At 49.6% G+C, this 17,105-nt stretch overlaps 1 protein-coding gene across 2 annotated transcripts in view; it reads right to left on the bottom strand.

The window, feature by feature from the left end:
- The window catches only part of Grk3 (G protein-coupled receptor kinase 3), a 101,407-nt gene that overhangs the window by 46,575 nt on the left and 37,727 nt on the right, over positions 1–17,105 (bottom strand). For both annotated transcript variants that reach the window (XM_052168950.1, XM_052168951.1), the window contains 4 exons: positions 11,156–11,229; positions 7,957–8,058; positions 5,845–5,919; positions 1,728–1,789 (listed from right to left, as the gene is read on the bottom strand). In XM_052168950.1, the coding sequence (XP_052024910.1) occupies positions 1,728–1,789; positions 5,845–5,919; positions 7,957–8,058; positions 11,156–11,229 (313 nt within the window). The remainder of the gene's footprint in view (positions 1–1,727; positions 1,790–5,844; positions 5,920–7,956; positions 8,059–11,155; positions 11,230–17,105) is intronic.

Below are 17,105 nucleotides of genomic sequence, written 5' to 3'. Positions count from 1 at the left end.
GGCCTTGACATCACCTGAGCTGTGCAGGCAGGTGGGTGGTGCACTCAGGGCTTTCTTGTGAGCCCTGCCACCTGCTGGGAGGACGGGGAAACCTCAGCAGCATGGCTGCGGCTCCCCTGGCTCCCTGGCTCCCAGGCTCCGGCTGCTTTTGGGGAGCACAGAGGCTGAGAGCTGGGGGGCTGGGAGCCCAGCCCACACAAGGACGCGCTGGTCCTGAGCATCAGAATCAGTGCTGGAGTGGCAGCAGGTGAGCCTGAGCCCCTCCCACATCCAAGGTTTACCCTCTGACCCCACGGAGACCTTGGGCTCTGACTGCCAACGGTCTTTAGTCCCTAGAGATTTCCACTTCTGTTCTAAACAACCCAAAGGACAAATGGACTCAGTGGACACACGTCTACCCTCCTTAACACAGACAGCACTATGTTTGCTTATCCGGCAATGAGCAGAATGTCGGTGTGGTGCTGCTATTACAGAGGTCCAGAAGAAATGCAGAATGCAGGCTGGGGCAGTGCAGCTTGGTGGTAGAATGTCTCCCTGACAGGTATGGGGCACTGGATTCAATCCTTAGGGCTAGAGAAAGGAGAAAGGAGGGGGGAGTAAGGAAGGGAGAAATGGAGGAGGGAAGAGAGGGAGGGCAGAGGAAGGGAAGAGAGCGATAGGGGAAAGGAGGGGTGAGGAGGACCAGAGGTTGCATCTCACCTAGTCCCTGACTAATTCCTCATAAAGACACAAAATCCAAGGTTCTTTATAAATGGAGGGGCGGAGGAGGAGGATCTTATAAAGTCACAGGTGCCAGCATCCTAGGAGAACACTTAAGTCGGTAACTGCTGTGCGCACGCACGTCCATGTGGACAAGGCGTGGAGCAAGGCATGTGCTTTTGTGTGTGTCACCTATAAAGCAAGTTATACCCCTGGTATCCCACGATGAGGGATCACCAACTCCTGAGGTAAAGACAGACCAGTCTCAGGGCACAGAACAAGTGGAACCCAGTCACACAAGACTGAGATGGATTCCTAGTCAGGAGTCAGACTGGAGAACTCTAGGCAGTGGGGCTGGCCCCCTCCCAGAGGCCAAAGCTCAGCTCTGAGCCTGCATTCCTCTCTGTCTTTACTAAACATCTTTCCAGAGCTTTCTGCCGGCCCCATGATCAGAGGCCAAGGATCACATACACGAATGTCAGTCCCCAAGATACTGAGTGCATTCCAGGATAAACTATCTCTCCATTCTAGTAGAATCACAACCCGTGCAGTCAAGGGGAACACACACAGGGGGCTGCCCTCGGAGGCTCGGAGTCCTGTGACTGCAAGACACATGCGTAAACAGCTCAAGGGAGTACCGGATGACACACTGCTCTGCAGCCTAGAAACCCATGGACATGAATTGATTAAGTGTGCAAACAATGCCCCCGTGAGTACACAGTCTGTCCTTTCCCAGGCTTGCCCTGCCTTAGGAGACATGTCTCAAGATCCTAAGATGTGAATCAGATAAAACACAGCCACTACACCAAATTAGCAAAGGCCTCCCTTATGATCCTTGTAAAGTGGAAGTTCCCCAGGCTGTCTCAGTCTTAGAACATATTGGAGTAGAATGTGGGGATCTAGGGCTAGCCTCCCCAGAGCTATAACATAAAGCATCAAGGAGGAAGTGTCACAAAGGGCTGGCCGGGGGTCCCGGCAAGGAAGAGTCTGTGGAGGGGAAGGCATCATGCATACACCAAGCTGCATACCTTTCCATAAACTTTTGGAAAATATCCCCTCGGAGGCTTTCGCAGATTTCTTCTATGTACGGCTGCAAAGAATAGAAAAGAAAGGTCACAGTGTAAATAGGAATGAATCAGAGAAAGGCTGCTGGTGGCCTTGGGCCTGAGTGAGCAACCCCGCTACCCGGAGATGCTACCCACAAGATTCTGTCCCCATGCTTGCCCCCTCACTGCCCCCGCAGCATGACCGGGCTCATTCCAGGACTATCATCTCCATCAGCATTGCACACAGCACTTCATGAGCCGCTGTCACTTCCTTACTGATGGGAGTTGTCTTCCTTAGGCACATAAAAAGTTGCAGCCCTTAGCTATGTGGCCCTCTACCGCCATCTTGGAATTCAGACTAATTTCTGAAAAGTGGGCCCTGCGTTTACCTCGGGCACTGGGCCCTCTGAGTGAGTTTCCCAGCATGCCTTGCTACGCATCCTGTGAGTGAGTTTCCCAGCATGCCTTGCTACATGCCTCGTCCATTGGGACTGTTTTAAAGACCAGAAGCTGATAGACCCACAGTTCCTTGTCCTAATTGGCCATATTAATTAGTTAATTAGTATTATACCTTTTAGACTCAGGGACAGAGAAGGAGGCTGTAGGGTGGAATGGGTGTGGTCAGGGCTTCTGAGGAGTACCCTGGGAGATGCAGAGATCTCCAAGTTCCTCTGATGGAGAACAACCACTCTCTGACTCAGCTCTGCTCCTCCTCACACTGAGCCATGATTTCGGTTCCACACGCTCCACTTGAGAACAAGAAGCTGGCAGACGGCCATGCTCTGGAGTTCACCAGAGTTCATCAGATCTTTTGGGAAAATATCTTGATATGTTTGATGCGTTGGATGATGGGAAATTGAACCCTTTCTGTGTCTTCACTGAGAGTATATCAAAACAAGTAGAGACGGAGGGAGAAGGGAGTGGCCTGGCAGCAGGGAGCCCAGGTGGGGACTCAGTAGTGAGGTCCCATGTTCCTCCAATAGACTTTCTCCTCAGGGATCAGTGTGCTTGGTCATATTTCATGTTTCTGTCCCATCAAATGCTCTGTTCTTCCTAGTAATGAAGGGGTAGCTAAGTCTCTACAGGACCCCTTGACTACCACCTGGCCATGTTTTAACAAATCAGACATGCACTGGTAGCTACTGATAGCCAACCCAAGAGGGTCCAGAATCGCCATATGGACTCAGGGAGTGGCTCCATTACAGGAGCAGCTGCTTCCTCCCCTTGGCTTCCTGATTGTGGACTCCTGCTACTACACCTTCTCTGCCATGGTGGCTGTGTCCCTGTGGGCTGCAGACCCCAACAAACCCTGCGATCCTTAGGTGGCTTTTGTCAGGTACTTTATAGAACCAACATACACACACACTCACACACACTCACACACACTCACACACACTCACACACATACATATGCATTCTCACATGCCCACACACAAACATGCACATACACTACTCATACACACACTTACACATGTACACACTACTCACAATGCACACATGCACACTCCCACATGCACACACACACATGTACTCTCACTTGCACACATGTGAACATGCACATGTGGATGCAAACACTACTCACACACACTCACACATGCACACACAAAATGTACACATATACTCATATATGTTCACATGCACACACACAAATATGCACACATGTATGCATATACACAATACACACATTCTCACATGCACATATGCAGATACACTAAACACACACACACACACACTCAGACATGCACATGCTCACACACTCACAGACCAGTGAAGGGAGACAAAGCCAGCATTCAGCAGTAGGGATGAGAGCACACATCCCACTAGAGTCCTCAGTTACTTCAACCTGTAAAAGTGGGAAGTCACATATAACAAACAATGACCAAGTAAATTAAATTTAAGAATGTCACCTATGGGGCACAAGACAGAGCACCTTTTAGTCACCCGCAGCAGGCCCTTCTCCTCTGCAGTCAGGCCCCTCTCCTGTGTCTAGCTAGGCCCCTCTCTCACCTCCAAATGTGCCTATGTAATTATTTCTCTCAAAAGCAGATTGGAAAATATATTCAATATATCAACTGATCCTTTTGCATGGACTTTGACCATTTGTGTCGCATTGTAAACTTCAGGTGACTTCACAAGACAATGGCCCTTCTGTCTGTCCATCTAGCCATGCATCCAATTCATCACTAGGTTGTACTAAGCCACACTAACGGCGCCAAGGTGCTGAAGAAATAGCTTGTAGGTGGGTGTGTCCCGGAGCCAGCATGATAACTTCTTCAGTCGCTGTAACTCCTGCCTGTAGTGATCTTGTTTCATTGTTACTGAGGCTAAACTTGAATGGAGAAGGGGGTGCCAAGGGTGAGATGTGGTTTACTCATGTCAGGGTCACATGTTGGAAGCCTGGTCCCCAGCATGCTGAACTAAAGGGACGTCCCAGAAGCAGGAGGTGGAGAGGGCACCAAGGTGCTCAGAAGGGATCAATGTAGGTCTCTGGGGACTCTGCATGTTCTCAGGAAAGAGAAACTATTAAAGAATAAGCCCCTGCCAGTGTCTCTTCTAGAAATGCAGTCTAGAAGCTAGCAGCAGAGGCTAGCCTGACTGCCTGGGCCTCCACTCCTCAGAGTGGACACAGTATCCCAAACAGCTAATATAAATAAATAATTAATAATAAAGAGTTAAATAAACGAAGAGTTAAGACTCTTTACTGCAAGCAGTCACTGTTGATTCTTGAAGATAAATGTTACTTTAGTGCTGTATCTCATGCCCCTCTCGGGAACCTCAAGAGGCGTGCGGTGTGGTGTAAGGTACAGTTCAGCAATGTCCGTGTGACTGGCTAGGGACTATCTGTGGGAATCAGCTGAAAGCCAAAGCACTCACACTGTAAATACGGTGTGGCGATGTGGACGTCAGCACCACTGCTGCTTTCACTGTAAGGCATCTTGTTAGCATCTCTTCTAGGTGCTGCCCCACAATTACCTGGCAACAGCCAGGTGTGCCTGACTCCCTATAAAAGGGGCTGCCTGCCCCTCCTCCTCCTCCTCCTCCCTCTCCTCCTCCTCCTCCTTCTGTTGCTTCTTCTCTCTCGCTCTCTCGCTCTCTCACACTCTCTTCTCCTGCTCTGTCTCTTTACTTCTGCTCTCCCTCTCTCTACTCCCCGCTCAACTCCCCTCCTCACGCCCGGGATAACCTCTAGTCTATACGATACTGTCATGTGACTGGTCCCTGGGGGGGGGGGGGAAGGGATGCCTCAGCATGGGCCTGAGGAGCCACCCGCTTCCCCGACACCGGACTGCACATCCACCAAACATATTCCTTCTCTCCTCTCCTTATTTTTTATAAAACACAGCATATCTGGTCTCAGCTTTCATCTGAGGAACAGTGAGAAGAGCAGGTCCCCCACAAAGCACCCTGTGTGCTCACCCTCCAAATCTCCCTGTAACCTGCGAGGCAGGGATGAGGACAACCTAAAAAGACACTATGCTCTTCTCCTCAGCTACCAGGCTATGAGATAACAAGGTGGCGGAGAACTAGAATTTCCCCAGGAGTCTCACGCTCTGAGGAAAACGCTGAAGCACAGTGCCAGCTGGAATGGAAGCGGAGCTGGATTACGGGATTCTAAGAACTCCTCAGAACACAAATGTGGCAGGCATGACCGCATCATCTTTCCAATGGGGCCAGCTTTCCGAGCCTTGGTTTAAACCTCTGTAATGTTCAGGATAGAAGCAGTCAAGCGGTATGCGACCCCATCGTTCTCGGAGCATCACCTCTAACTCTGGAACATAAATCCCACTTAATCCAGAGGATAACCACCACAAGCCACATCACCCACACTTCTCCCAGACATTGAGGAAGGCTCAGCTAAGGCTCTGTCTTAGCTCAACGGATTTCCAGAACATACAGTTACAAGACCACCGCAGCCAGCGGCCCCTTTGCAGGAACGTCTGTGATGGCTGTCGGCACTTGCAGCGGGTTGCAGCAAGAGGACCTGCGTGCTCTGAGCAGACAGCCAGAAACCTCAGTGTGTCTGACGAGCTGAGGAAGCATTGCCAAGACTTCGAGGGAGGCAAGCTGGGACATTTGTTTTGGAGTAATCTAATCTTACCTGAAAAAGAGTAGCCGTCACCTGCTTCTTGGAGAGATGGCTCTGGACGTGTTCTACAGCTTGCTTTGAGAATTGCTTTAAAAAGAAAAAAAAGGAAGGAAGGAAGGGAACAGCATTTTTTAAAATAAGGAGGTGACATGTCTAGATCACACATTACAACAGATGTCTCAACACAGTGATTCCCTAAGAGTGACCCATGGGCTCTCTGCAGACAATCCATGCACATACTGTCTCTCTGGGTATCCAGAGTGCTTCCTTGGGTGCCCAGAATAGGACCCCTCAGCAGGTCAAGGTTCCCATGGCAACAGAATGTCAGGAGTCCTACCACTGCTTCCTTCCTTAATGAACAGTTCTACAGATGTAGACTATCTGCTGTGTCAGAGGAAACAGATGCAGGGTCATGCACCTAGGAATTCAACACAAGGATTACAAGCCAGGCTTCCGCGGCAGATGGCCCTGGGGCCCAGAGGTCTCACTGAGCCCCAGCAGAGGGCAAACTGAACAGAACTTCAGTCGATGTGGGTTGCAAACCATGTCTTCCAGAAACCTTTCAATGTGGTCTCCTTTATTCGAATTGACATGAACACATGCTACCTGAGACTCTGACTGTCCTTACTCCTGTGGCCCCCTTTACAGAAAACCTGGGCTGGAAAAGGTTCTCAGGGGAGAAGTCAGTCAGCCTGAACAGCAGCAAACACACACAGGCCTGTCATGAGGGGCCAGCTTTCTCAGTCTTGGTTTAAATCTTTGTAGTGTTCAGGATAGAAGCAGCTAAGCAGTATGCGACCCCAGTGTGCTCTGAGCACCACCTCTAACTCTGGAATATAAACCTCACTCAACCTGGGGGGATGATCTCCACAAGTCCTTTGAACAAAACCCATACCGCAGTGCCCCCACAGCTGAGCTAAGGAAAACCAAATTCACACGGACTACATGCGTGCCCCAGGGCTCAGCCACGCCCAGCCAAGGCACCCAGGTACAAAGCAGTGAGGCTTTGAGAGAGGCCACAGCATGTGCCACCACCAGGCCTGCATCACTACAAACTATAACTACATCCTAAGTGCTAGGGCACAACTGGGCCATCCAGGCCACCATCAGGGCACAGTGTAATATTGTACCTTTGTGTTGTCACAAATGGGAGCCTCCGGCTACACGAGGCTTCAGGTGCCTGGGACAGACACAGTTCATGGGGGATCTCTGAAGTGACTTCATCTCATTCTAAAAGTTTTTTTTTTTTTAAAGATTTATTATTATATGAAAATACACTGTAGCTGTCTTCAGACACACCAGAAGAGGGCATCAGATCCCATTACAGAAGGTTGTGAGCCACCATGGGACTGCTGGGATTTGAACTCAGGACCTCCGGGAAGAGCTCTTAACCGCTGAGCCATCTCTTGCTTTAAATAAACTCAAGTGGCTACATGTGGCTAGTGGGCACAGGGCCCTGGATCGAGTAGGTGAAAACTCTGTGCCCTTTGAAAAACAGCCTGTGCCGATACAGAGGCACCCACATTGCAATTTCCACCTTGCTAATAATTAATCCATTTTCTCCTAAGTCACTTCCTAGAACCTAGTTTATCCCAATTAGATTTTTTTATCTGACTTCTAAGGAAGACGATAATTTCGATCATCACTTAACTACTCATGAATAAAATTAACATAATATTTATAATCCTGATCAATCCCAAGACATTGCTGAGTATTTATATTAATAGAACTCTGGTTCACCCCATTGTTAAAGTATAGTTAAATTTAATCCAATGAGGCAAGGCTAGGGAGATGACTCACTGGTATTTGCCCAGCAAGCATAAGGCCCTGGGTTCAGTTCTAGACCCCTAAATGATACAGCAGCACTAATCATCATCTTCATCAACATCAACTTCACCACCACCACCACCATCACTACCACCATCACCATCACCACCACCACCACCACCACCATCACCACCACCACCACCACCACCACCACCACCATCACCATCACCACCACCACCACCATCACCATCACCACCACCACCACCACCACCACCACCATCAGGGTGTCAGTGTTAGTGTGCTATGCCTGTCAATGTCCCACGTGGTGCCATCTGGGGACTGGGATGGGACACTCACATGTGTGCTGGATAGGAGCTCCCTCATGATGTAGGCGTCATACATTTGCCGGCTCCGGCGAAGCCTGTCTTCTTCATTGTCCAGTTTCTCGTATTCTTTTATCTAGATTTCCGGAGGTTGTCAACATTAGCTCATGGCTTCCTAGAAACTGGCTTTATTTAGAACTATGGCTGACCCAGGCGGGAACCCTTCCCCACGAGATAAAACAAATTACCAAGGCAGCGATTCCCCTTAAAATGACTGCTTTGCACGGGGAGATAATGAGGTTGCCACACATTAGACCTGGCTAGAGACATAAACGGGTTTCACTCCGCGGTGACCCTCAGCATTTTAATGTGGAAACAAAATCTACCCCGGCCGCAATTATCCCGCACTGCACGGAAGCCAGAGGCCACTTGCCTGGCCAGTTCTCTACAAAGCACACATCTTCCCAAGCCGGCTGGATTTCAGCTCTGAGATGGAGGAGTCCACGCTCTACCAGAGCTCCAGCAGGGGGAGTAACCAGAAGTCATCGGGAGGTTTTCATCTTCCCAAGGGAAGGGTGTGTTTGGGGGTGGAGTGGCCTCCTGGATGAAAGTGTGATTTTCCAACCCTCCTGATTATCACAGGCCAGGTGTGGTATGCATGGCTGTCATCCCAGCCCTCGGGAGGGGGGCAGAGACGGGAAGAGTTTGGCCGAGTCTAGCCTGGGCTAGATAGGGAGATGGAAGAAAGGAAGGAAGGGAAAGAAGGAAGGGAGGGAGGGAGGGAAAGAGGAAGGGAGGCAGAGACAGGAAGAGTTTGGCCGAGTCTAGCCTGGGCTAGATAGGAAGGTGGAAGGAAGGAAGGGAGGGAGGGAGGAAGGGAGGGAGGGAGGGAGGGGGAGGGAGAGACAGAGGGAGGAAGGAGGGAAGGGAGGGAGAGAGAGAGAGAGGAAGGCTCTAGTGTTTCTAGCTGCCAAGAAAGGCTGCCCAGCTGGCCTTTGGGCTGACTACATAGTGAAGTGGGTTTTTAGCAGCACCTGTGGCATGTGGGAATCGTGTAATTAGTCCATTTATTGTAATCTGATCTTGAGAGGTTCCTGGTCAGAAAACTGTCCCCATTTCTTTACACATTTCTTTATTTCGATAACTCAAGGCAAGACTAAAAACAATGAACTATTAAAATAAGACACCTTCCTCAGGCTACTTTTGTGTTTCACCTGAGCTGGCAGCGTGGGCTGGCAGAAACAGGGACTTGCTCCACGGGGGGGCTAGCTTTGACCTTTCAGGATGTCAATCACACACTAGAATGAAAACCAGTCAATCCTACAAAGATTCCTCGTGCAGATGAGGTCACAGTTTGGGGGTGGGGGGAGAGGGTGTCACCATGGAGGTCCTGTGGGAGCTAGACAGTTCCCACACTGAGAAGTCACCAAGGATTCAGTCAGCAGTGTAGCACAGTGACTGACAGTTATGCCAGAGGGACTTCTGGGGCTAGGAATGGGGTCTTCTTGGGGCAGACGACACTGTGGGACCATCCCAAGAGGATCAGAAGGTCTCAGTAAGGCTGGCATAACCAGGTCCAAGCATCCTACCTCAGTCTCTGAAAACTAAGCACAGAGCAGCCATGTGGACGCCAGCATTGCAAGGTGGACAACGTCAGGCACAGTGCACCCAAGTCATCAGAGAGGATGGGGTGGGGCCTAGCTGACTCCTCTGGTTGGTTGACTCCTCAGGTTGTATTTTGGTCTTAGGATAGTCAAGGGTTAACACCAGAAGGCCTGAAAGCTAGAACAGATGCCAAGCCAACCGGAGGCCAAAGCGTGTCCCCTGATATACAAACAACCTGGTGCAGTAGAGCACCATCCCAGAACTAATGTCCTGAACACAACCACACAACCGTAAAGGGATGCATGCAGGGGACCCATGGGGCACAGTGCTTCTGGCGACTCAGATGCTCACTCCTGGAAGTTTCCACGATCTGTCTTCTACAGCTACACAGACAATCCTGGCTTTGTGAACCAATGGAGCACAGCACCGTGCCTGTGCTCTGGGTCCTGAGTCTGATTAACCTCACTCGAATGTCAGACAGCGCAGAGAGAGCATGTGCTGGTGGCTGAGAGAGTACAGGGCTGGCGGTGTCTGAAACCCACATCTATCTTTCTTTCTTTCTTTCTTTCTTTCTTTCTTTCTTTCTTTCTTTCTTTCTTTCTTTCTTTCTTTCTTTCTTTCTTTCTTTCTTTCTTTGAAAGATTCATTCATTATATGTAAGTACACTGTAGCTGTCTTCAGACACTCCAGAAGAGAGAGTCAGATCTCATTACAGATGGTTGTGAGCCACCATGTGATTTCTGGGATTTGAACTCAGGACCTTCGGAAGAGCAGTCAGTGCTCTTCACTGCTGAGTCACCTCTCCAGAACAGGCTGTGAGTTGGGATGCACCTGCCCAGAGGACTTCCTGACAGCTGCACACATTTCACAATGGTAGGAGAGCTGACCTGGTACTCACTCAGGTGATGAGTCTCCACACTGAAGAACAGGAGTGATAGCATACGCCCATAGACAGCCAGTCTCTGCTTGGCCACACACCCACTGTGGCCACCGCTGTGTCCCAGCCCCACCTTTCTATAATCCAAGCTCTGCATCTCCAGGGCTTTGCTTCCATTCCTCTCAGTCTCCCGTTGGCTTTGGAGCCCTGGGCATCCTGTAAGGCTTCTGTCACTAGCCACGCTGTCCTTCGGGAAAGCTACCAGGCCCAAGGATGCTGACCGCCACAACTGCACTCCAAAGCCTCTAGGGCGGCGGTTCTCACCTTCCTGATGCCACGACCCCGTCAGTCCCTCACGCTGTGGTGTGCCCCCAACCATTAATAATTTTGTTGCTACTTCATAACTGTAATTTTGCTACTGTTGTGAATCATTTTGCAACTGTTGCGAATCATAATGTAAACATATGGTATGCAGGATGTCTGTCTGACACGTGACCCCTGTGGAAGGGCTGCTCAACTCCCAAAGAGGTTGGCACCCCCCCCCCCCCCCGCCGCAGGCTGAGAACCGCTGCTGCTTTGAAGCCTGGGATGTGTGGGCATCAGCCCTGGCTTGTGGCCATGAGCGTTGGGGCTGAGACATCAGTGCCTAGAAGGATTTTAATGAACTGAATTACATAAGTGTTTACAATCGTTAAGATTTCTCCAACGCTCACCCTTTGGAAGGGAATTTCACGAGAGGCCCGAGTCTTACCTCTTCATAAAATTTCACCTGAGGCACCGCTTCGCCAATTTCATTCAAGCAAAAGTCTTTAAATAGCAGGAAGCCTAAAGTGAGGAGACAAGGAAAAGAAAACTTCAGGCTGGGAAATGAGGATAAACTTTATCCCTCAGGGCTTTCCTGAAATAATGTGTTTATAACTCAGCACCTTGAATTGGACAGGGAGCCCAGGTGACTGTGCCAGCAGAGGGGTGGGAGTGGGGATAGAGGGCAGCTGTGACTGTTAGCCAGGACCACGTAACCAGGCTCAGAACCAATCAGCAAACGGCCCTGCTTTCTTCCGCCTTTTACCCTCTTGCCAGACTGACCAACTTCCCCTTCCTGTGTGAGCCCTGTTAACTCCATGTGGCTCATAGGACATGACTTTCAAGATAGAGGGAAGAGGAAAACAGTAACCGTTTTCTCAAGCCTTCGCACCCTCGTGGAAAAGGTGGCCCTTCCTATGACTCTGTGTGTGTGTGTGTGTGTGTGTGTATTTCTGTGTGTGTGTATGTGTGTTTATGTGTATGTGTATATGTATGTGAACGTATGTATATATGTGTCGTCTGTGTCTGTGTGTCTGTGTGTAAATGTGTGTCTGTGTACCTGTGTTTGTATGTGTGTAAATGTGTGTCTATGTATGTATGTGTGTATGTGTGTGCCTATATGTGTATGTATTTGTGTGTATATGTGTGCGTATATGTGTGTATGTACCCAGAACTGTAACTGACAACCAACGTCATGGATGATTCAAGGAGCAGTCATCCTGTGCACCTCCACAATGAAAACGCCTAGAAACCCAGGGAAAGCTGAAGGCTCACCCTCCCAGAGAGAGGATGGTAATGGCGACAGACGACAGGGGACACCGAGGCTCTGGTGTGAGCCGTGAGCACGTCAGTGCTGAGTTCCCTGGCCGCTGTGTACCGTGGAGCTCCTCACCCCTGAGTTTCCTAGCCAGCCCAGAAAGGAGCCCTGCTCTGAGACACTCATTCACACAGTGTCTGAGGGGCATAGCGTATCTGATTCACCAAAGGACACACACGTACAAGATAAAAACAAAACAAAAAGATCACAAGAGAAGGTAAAGAGAGCAGCAGAAGCAAAGAACCTGGGGCTTCCAGGACGAGGCTCCTTAGCCTGCCCTCGGGGCTAAGGACAGAAATACAAAATTATATTTTTAAAACAGATAATATAGAGCCAAGTGGTACCCACCTACAATCCAGCACCCAAGAGGCTGAGGTAAGAGGACTGGTAAAATGTTAGGCTAGCCTGGGCTACAGAGTAGATTCCAGGCTAGCCTGGGCTACAGTGTGAGACTATGTCTGAAATAAAACGAACACCAACACAATGGGTGATGAAGGCAAAATAAAAAGTAATTTAAGGTTATATAACTTACAGGAGGAGCTATTTTATTATGCTTGAGAAATAATCAAGCCCTTGCCTTTAACAATTAAAAATAATTTTATGTGGCCATAATAGGAATAAGTGATATCGTCCCGGGTTTCTAATGTGCTTCGCTTTTATAATTAGCAATTACCTAACCACTTGAGATTGTTGAGTTTGGCATTCAAGAAAAAACAAACTTTGAGTGCATTATATCCTTGAGCTAACACACAGGGGGAAAAAATGTAAATGCTAATACAATTTACCAGGAGTGCATTTTAAATCCACTGCAATTAACCTGACGAGAGGGAAGGAAGGAGCCAGCATACAGCCAGCCAAGACCACATGCTCCAAGGGTTCTCTAAAACGCCTTCGGACGGCTCTCTCCACCCTCCGCAGCAGCGTCTTCAGGACTGAGCGAGCCTGCCCCTCCCACTCTGCCCTGCCATCGTGTCAAGTGGCTCAAAACAAATTTCTCTATGCCAGTCTCATGGGTGGATCACGTGAATTACCCCGAAACACTGCACGTCTCTTGAGCCTGCTTCAATGAGGCGAAGGAGCTCACAAAAACCAATATCGTGTGCTCCTAGCATTTGTATATAGTTAACGTTTAAAAAGAAAGAAAAAGACTTTGGGCAGGTGAGCTGGTTCAGGGGGTAAAGGAACTTGCCACCAAGCTGATAACCTGAGTTTGATGACTAGGACCCATGGGAGAGAAGGAGAAATGTGACTTCCACAAGTTGTCCTCTGACCTCCTCAGATGCACTTTCACACACACACACACACACACACACATACACACATATACAAAGATACACATACACATACATATACACAAGCACACATACACATACATACAAACACACACAAGCACAAACACACAAACATGTACACATATACACACAAACACACATATATATATAAACACACACATACACAAACTCATATACATACACACATACAAACACACACATACACAAACATGTACACATATACACACACATACACAAACATACACATACATACACATACACAAACACACACAAGCACACACACACACACAATGTAACTTTTAAAAGAAAAGGTTCTTGGACCAATTTCTAGAGGCTCTCAGATTCCATTTTTTTCTAAACACAGCAAACTTAACCAAACAATCCTTTTACGGGATGGGTGGTCCGACATCAGGACCGACCAGAGATAACCAGGAGCCAGGTGTAAAGACAGAGAACAAGGAGACAGAAGCAAGACTCGGAGACCCCTCAAGCTTGGAGCCCCCAGACAGGAGACGCCAGGAACTGGACGGTCCCAGAATAAAAATAAAATTATCCAAAGGGCAGACAGAGAACACAGCCATCATCACGCTGTGTGGACTAACAAACGGCCCTGGTAATAAAACCATTTGTACTGCATTTTCTTACCAAGCTTCAAAGGTTAGCTGAGACGCTTCAGATGGAACAGGAGCTAAAACACTGTCTGTCTAGAAACTGAGCGGTGATAAGATAAAATGCTTCCCCGTGGCGTGATGAGCTAACTGGAGGGGTTTACGATGGCCTTCAGCAGACAGCACACGGAAACATACGCAGGAGTGCTGTTCATCCTAACACCAGACGGCGCAACAGTAGGGACGAGTCTAGCCAGATACAGTGTATGATTCCCAGGCTAAACATTGCAGAACACCAATGAGTAAGATCAGGAGAACACAAGTCAGTGAGGAGCAATGTCGTGTTCCTGGGCATCGATGATTAAGCCTGCCTTTGACTTTGTGATCCTAGTGCCAGGTCCAGCAGGAAACGTTTAAAGAAGTCAGTCAACAAACTCTAACATTTACGGCAAAGAGTGCAGACAACAACAGTAGAAGGTAGCCCCGCTCGTTAAACTAGCATATAATTGTACACAGTGGTCGGAGCTTTTGCATCCAGACTTAAACCTTCACAGGAAGAAGCCACAGGAAGGTCACTGCCAATTTGGAATCATGAGGAAAGTGTTCAACTCAGGGTGGCCAGGCTATGCTATTCCAGGAGGAATAGAGCGCGGCCACAGGGAAATCGCACCCAGTGCTGCCGATCCCTGGAGGACTCCTTCCAGTATTAGGAAGTGGTCTTGTCGCACAGTGACAGTCTCCAGCCACAGGGCACGGCGGGCTCCCTCAGGGTTACAATCCTGTCTTCACAGCTCTCTGTCCCAGGCCCCTGTCTTAGGGTCTCTGCTGCTGTGAGAAACGCCACAAACAATGACTGATTTCGGCTCTCACTTCCAGATCACGGTCCACCACAGGAGGAAGCCAGGACAGGAACTCAAGCAGGGCAGGAACCTGGAGGCAGGAGCTGATGCACAATTCATGGAGGGTGCTGATTACGGGCTTGCTCCCCATGGCTTGGTCAACCTGCTTTCTTATAGAACCCAGGACCACTAGCCCAGGGCTGACTCCACCCACAATGGGCTGGCCCCACCCACAATGGGCTGGCCCCACCCACAGTGGGCAGAACTCTCCCTGTCAACCATTTATTAAGAAAATGCCCTGCTGGGTTGCCTTGAGACAACCTCATGGAACAGTTTTCTCAATCGATGTTCCCTCTCTCCAAATGACCCTAGCTTGTGTCAAGCTGACAGAAAACTAACCATGACATTCTTCTATAGCACAAACTCTGATAATTAAACAGATTTCAAATGATTTATGAAGCACTAGAAATACTCAAATAAACCATCAGACAAATATTACCCAAAGGCTTGTGTAGAAACATCCACCCACACTGGCATCTGTGGACGTCAGGCAGAGGGGCGTCATAGACCATGGACGCCCAGCAGGTCCAGCCTCAACATGAGGTAGCCAAGAGCAGCCAGTGAGCAGAGTGTGTCCCCTCTGTGCTTTGTGCTGACTCTGAGTCCCATGCGAACATCTTCCCAGGGACACTACATTCCAAACACATTTCCTGACAGTAAGAGAATCAATCCTGTGTCCCATGCATGTGTCATACTACACATATGGCCAGAGAGCCCTCAGAGCACTAACTACAGAGAGCCAGAAAGCCAACAGCTGCCTAGAGTACAGGGGCAGGCGGCCTGGGGGAGGGGTGCTAAGGACTCACACAGCCTCCTTCTGGCACCTGGGAAGCCGCAGCCCCTCTGCTGTCTGCTGTCTTTTCCCACCAGTCTTTCCTGATATCTCAGTTAGGGTTTCACTGCTGTGAACAGATACCATGACCTAGGCAACTCTTTTAAGGACAACATTTAATTGGGGCTGGCTTACAGGTTCAGAAGTTCAGTCCATTATTATCAAGGCGGGAGCATGGCAGCGTCCAGGCAGGCACAGTGCAGGAGGAGCTGAGGGTTCTACCTCTTAAGGTGAAGGCTGCTAGCAGAAGACTGACTTCCAGGCAGCTAGGATGAGGGTCTTAAAGCCCACACCCACAGTGACACTCCTATTCCAACAAGGCCACACCTCCTCCAACAAGGCCACACCCACTCCAACAAGACCACACCTACTCCAACAGGGCCACACCTCCAAATTGTGCTAATCCCTGGGCCAAGCATATACAAACCATCATACCTGACATCCTGGTGATTTCTAGATCCTAGGGATGGATGCTGCTGGAAACATTAGAAAACACACATTTCCCCACAGTGCACACCTGCTTTGCCCCACGAAGGGCAGTCTCCCCATCCTGTCTGCCCAGGCTGGCCAATTTCAGCAGATGGGCTCCCCCTAACATATTTACATACTGTATTTACACACTGTATTTACTGTACATCTGGCCTCCACACCTGCCAGTTCTCCACAAGACATTCCTCAGCCATCCACCCTCCAGCTTCAACTGGCAAGCCATTGCTGTGCCCACGGTACTTCACGTAAGCCTCACGTGAAGCAGCAACCCCTGACTGACCCCTCATAGGTCCAAGAAGCCATCCATTGCCTGTAATCCCCCTGTACTGAGGTCCTAGCCTTCCCAGGACAAGGTCTCAGGATCTGGAGTCACCTAGGAAGCAACCCTCTAGGCTTGCCTGTGAGAGGTTGTCTTGTTTGAGTTAACAGAGGCGGGAAGACCCACGCACTGTGGGCGGCAGCATTCCCTGGTGCAGTCCTGGACTCTGAGTGGAGAAGCAGACGGCATTCCTCACTATTTGCTTCCTGCTTGAGGATGCAACATGATCTGCTGCTTCAGGCTCCTGCTGCCTTGAGTTCTGCACCATGACAGACTGAGTGAGCCTTGAGCAAACTCTTCCTCCCTAGAGTGCTTTTGTCAGAGTGTTTTTATCACAGCCACAGAGAAAGGAACGAAGATTCGGGTTGCCCTCATTCCCCCTTCACAGTGCAGGGACTGTGGACATGCAGCATCACACAGGGTTGGGAGTCTTTATGCCGGCTATGGAGAGCTATGTGAGTCCCCCACAGCAGCATGGCAGTCTGTCCCGTGGGGTAACCATGACAGAGGGGGCTATTATGTAAGCCCTGGATCAATGTGGTCGATGCATGGGTCCATCTCTGCTCCTTCCCACAGTCCTGGACTGCTCAGGAGACCTCTCATGTTTCCTTGACCACATGGCTTTGGCCCTGGCAGCTAGG

The sequence above is a fragment of the Apodemus sylvaticus genome, chromosome 22 (assembly GCF_947179515.1).
Source record: "Apodemus sylvaticus chromosome 22, mApoSyl1.1, whole genome shotgun sequence".
NCBI classification, from domain to species: Eukaryota; Metazoa; Chordata; class Mammalia; order Rodentia; family Muridae; genus Apodemus; species Apodemus sylvaticus.
This window is presented reverse-complemented; position numbering and strand designations above follow the sequence as displayed.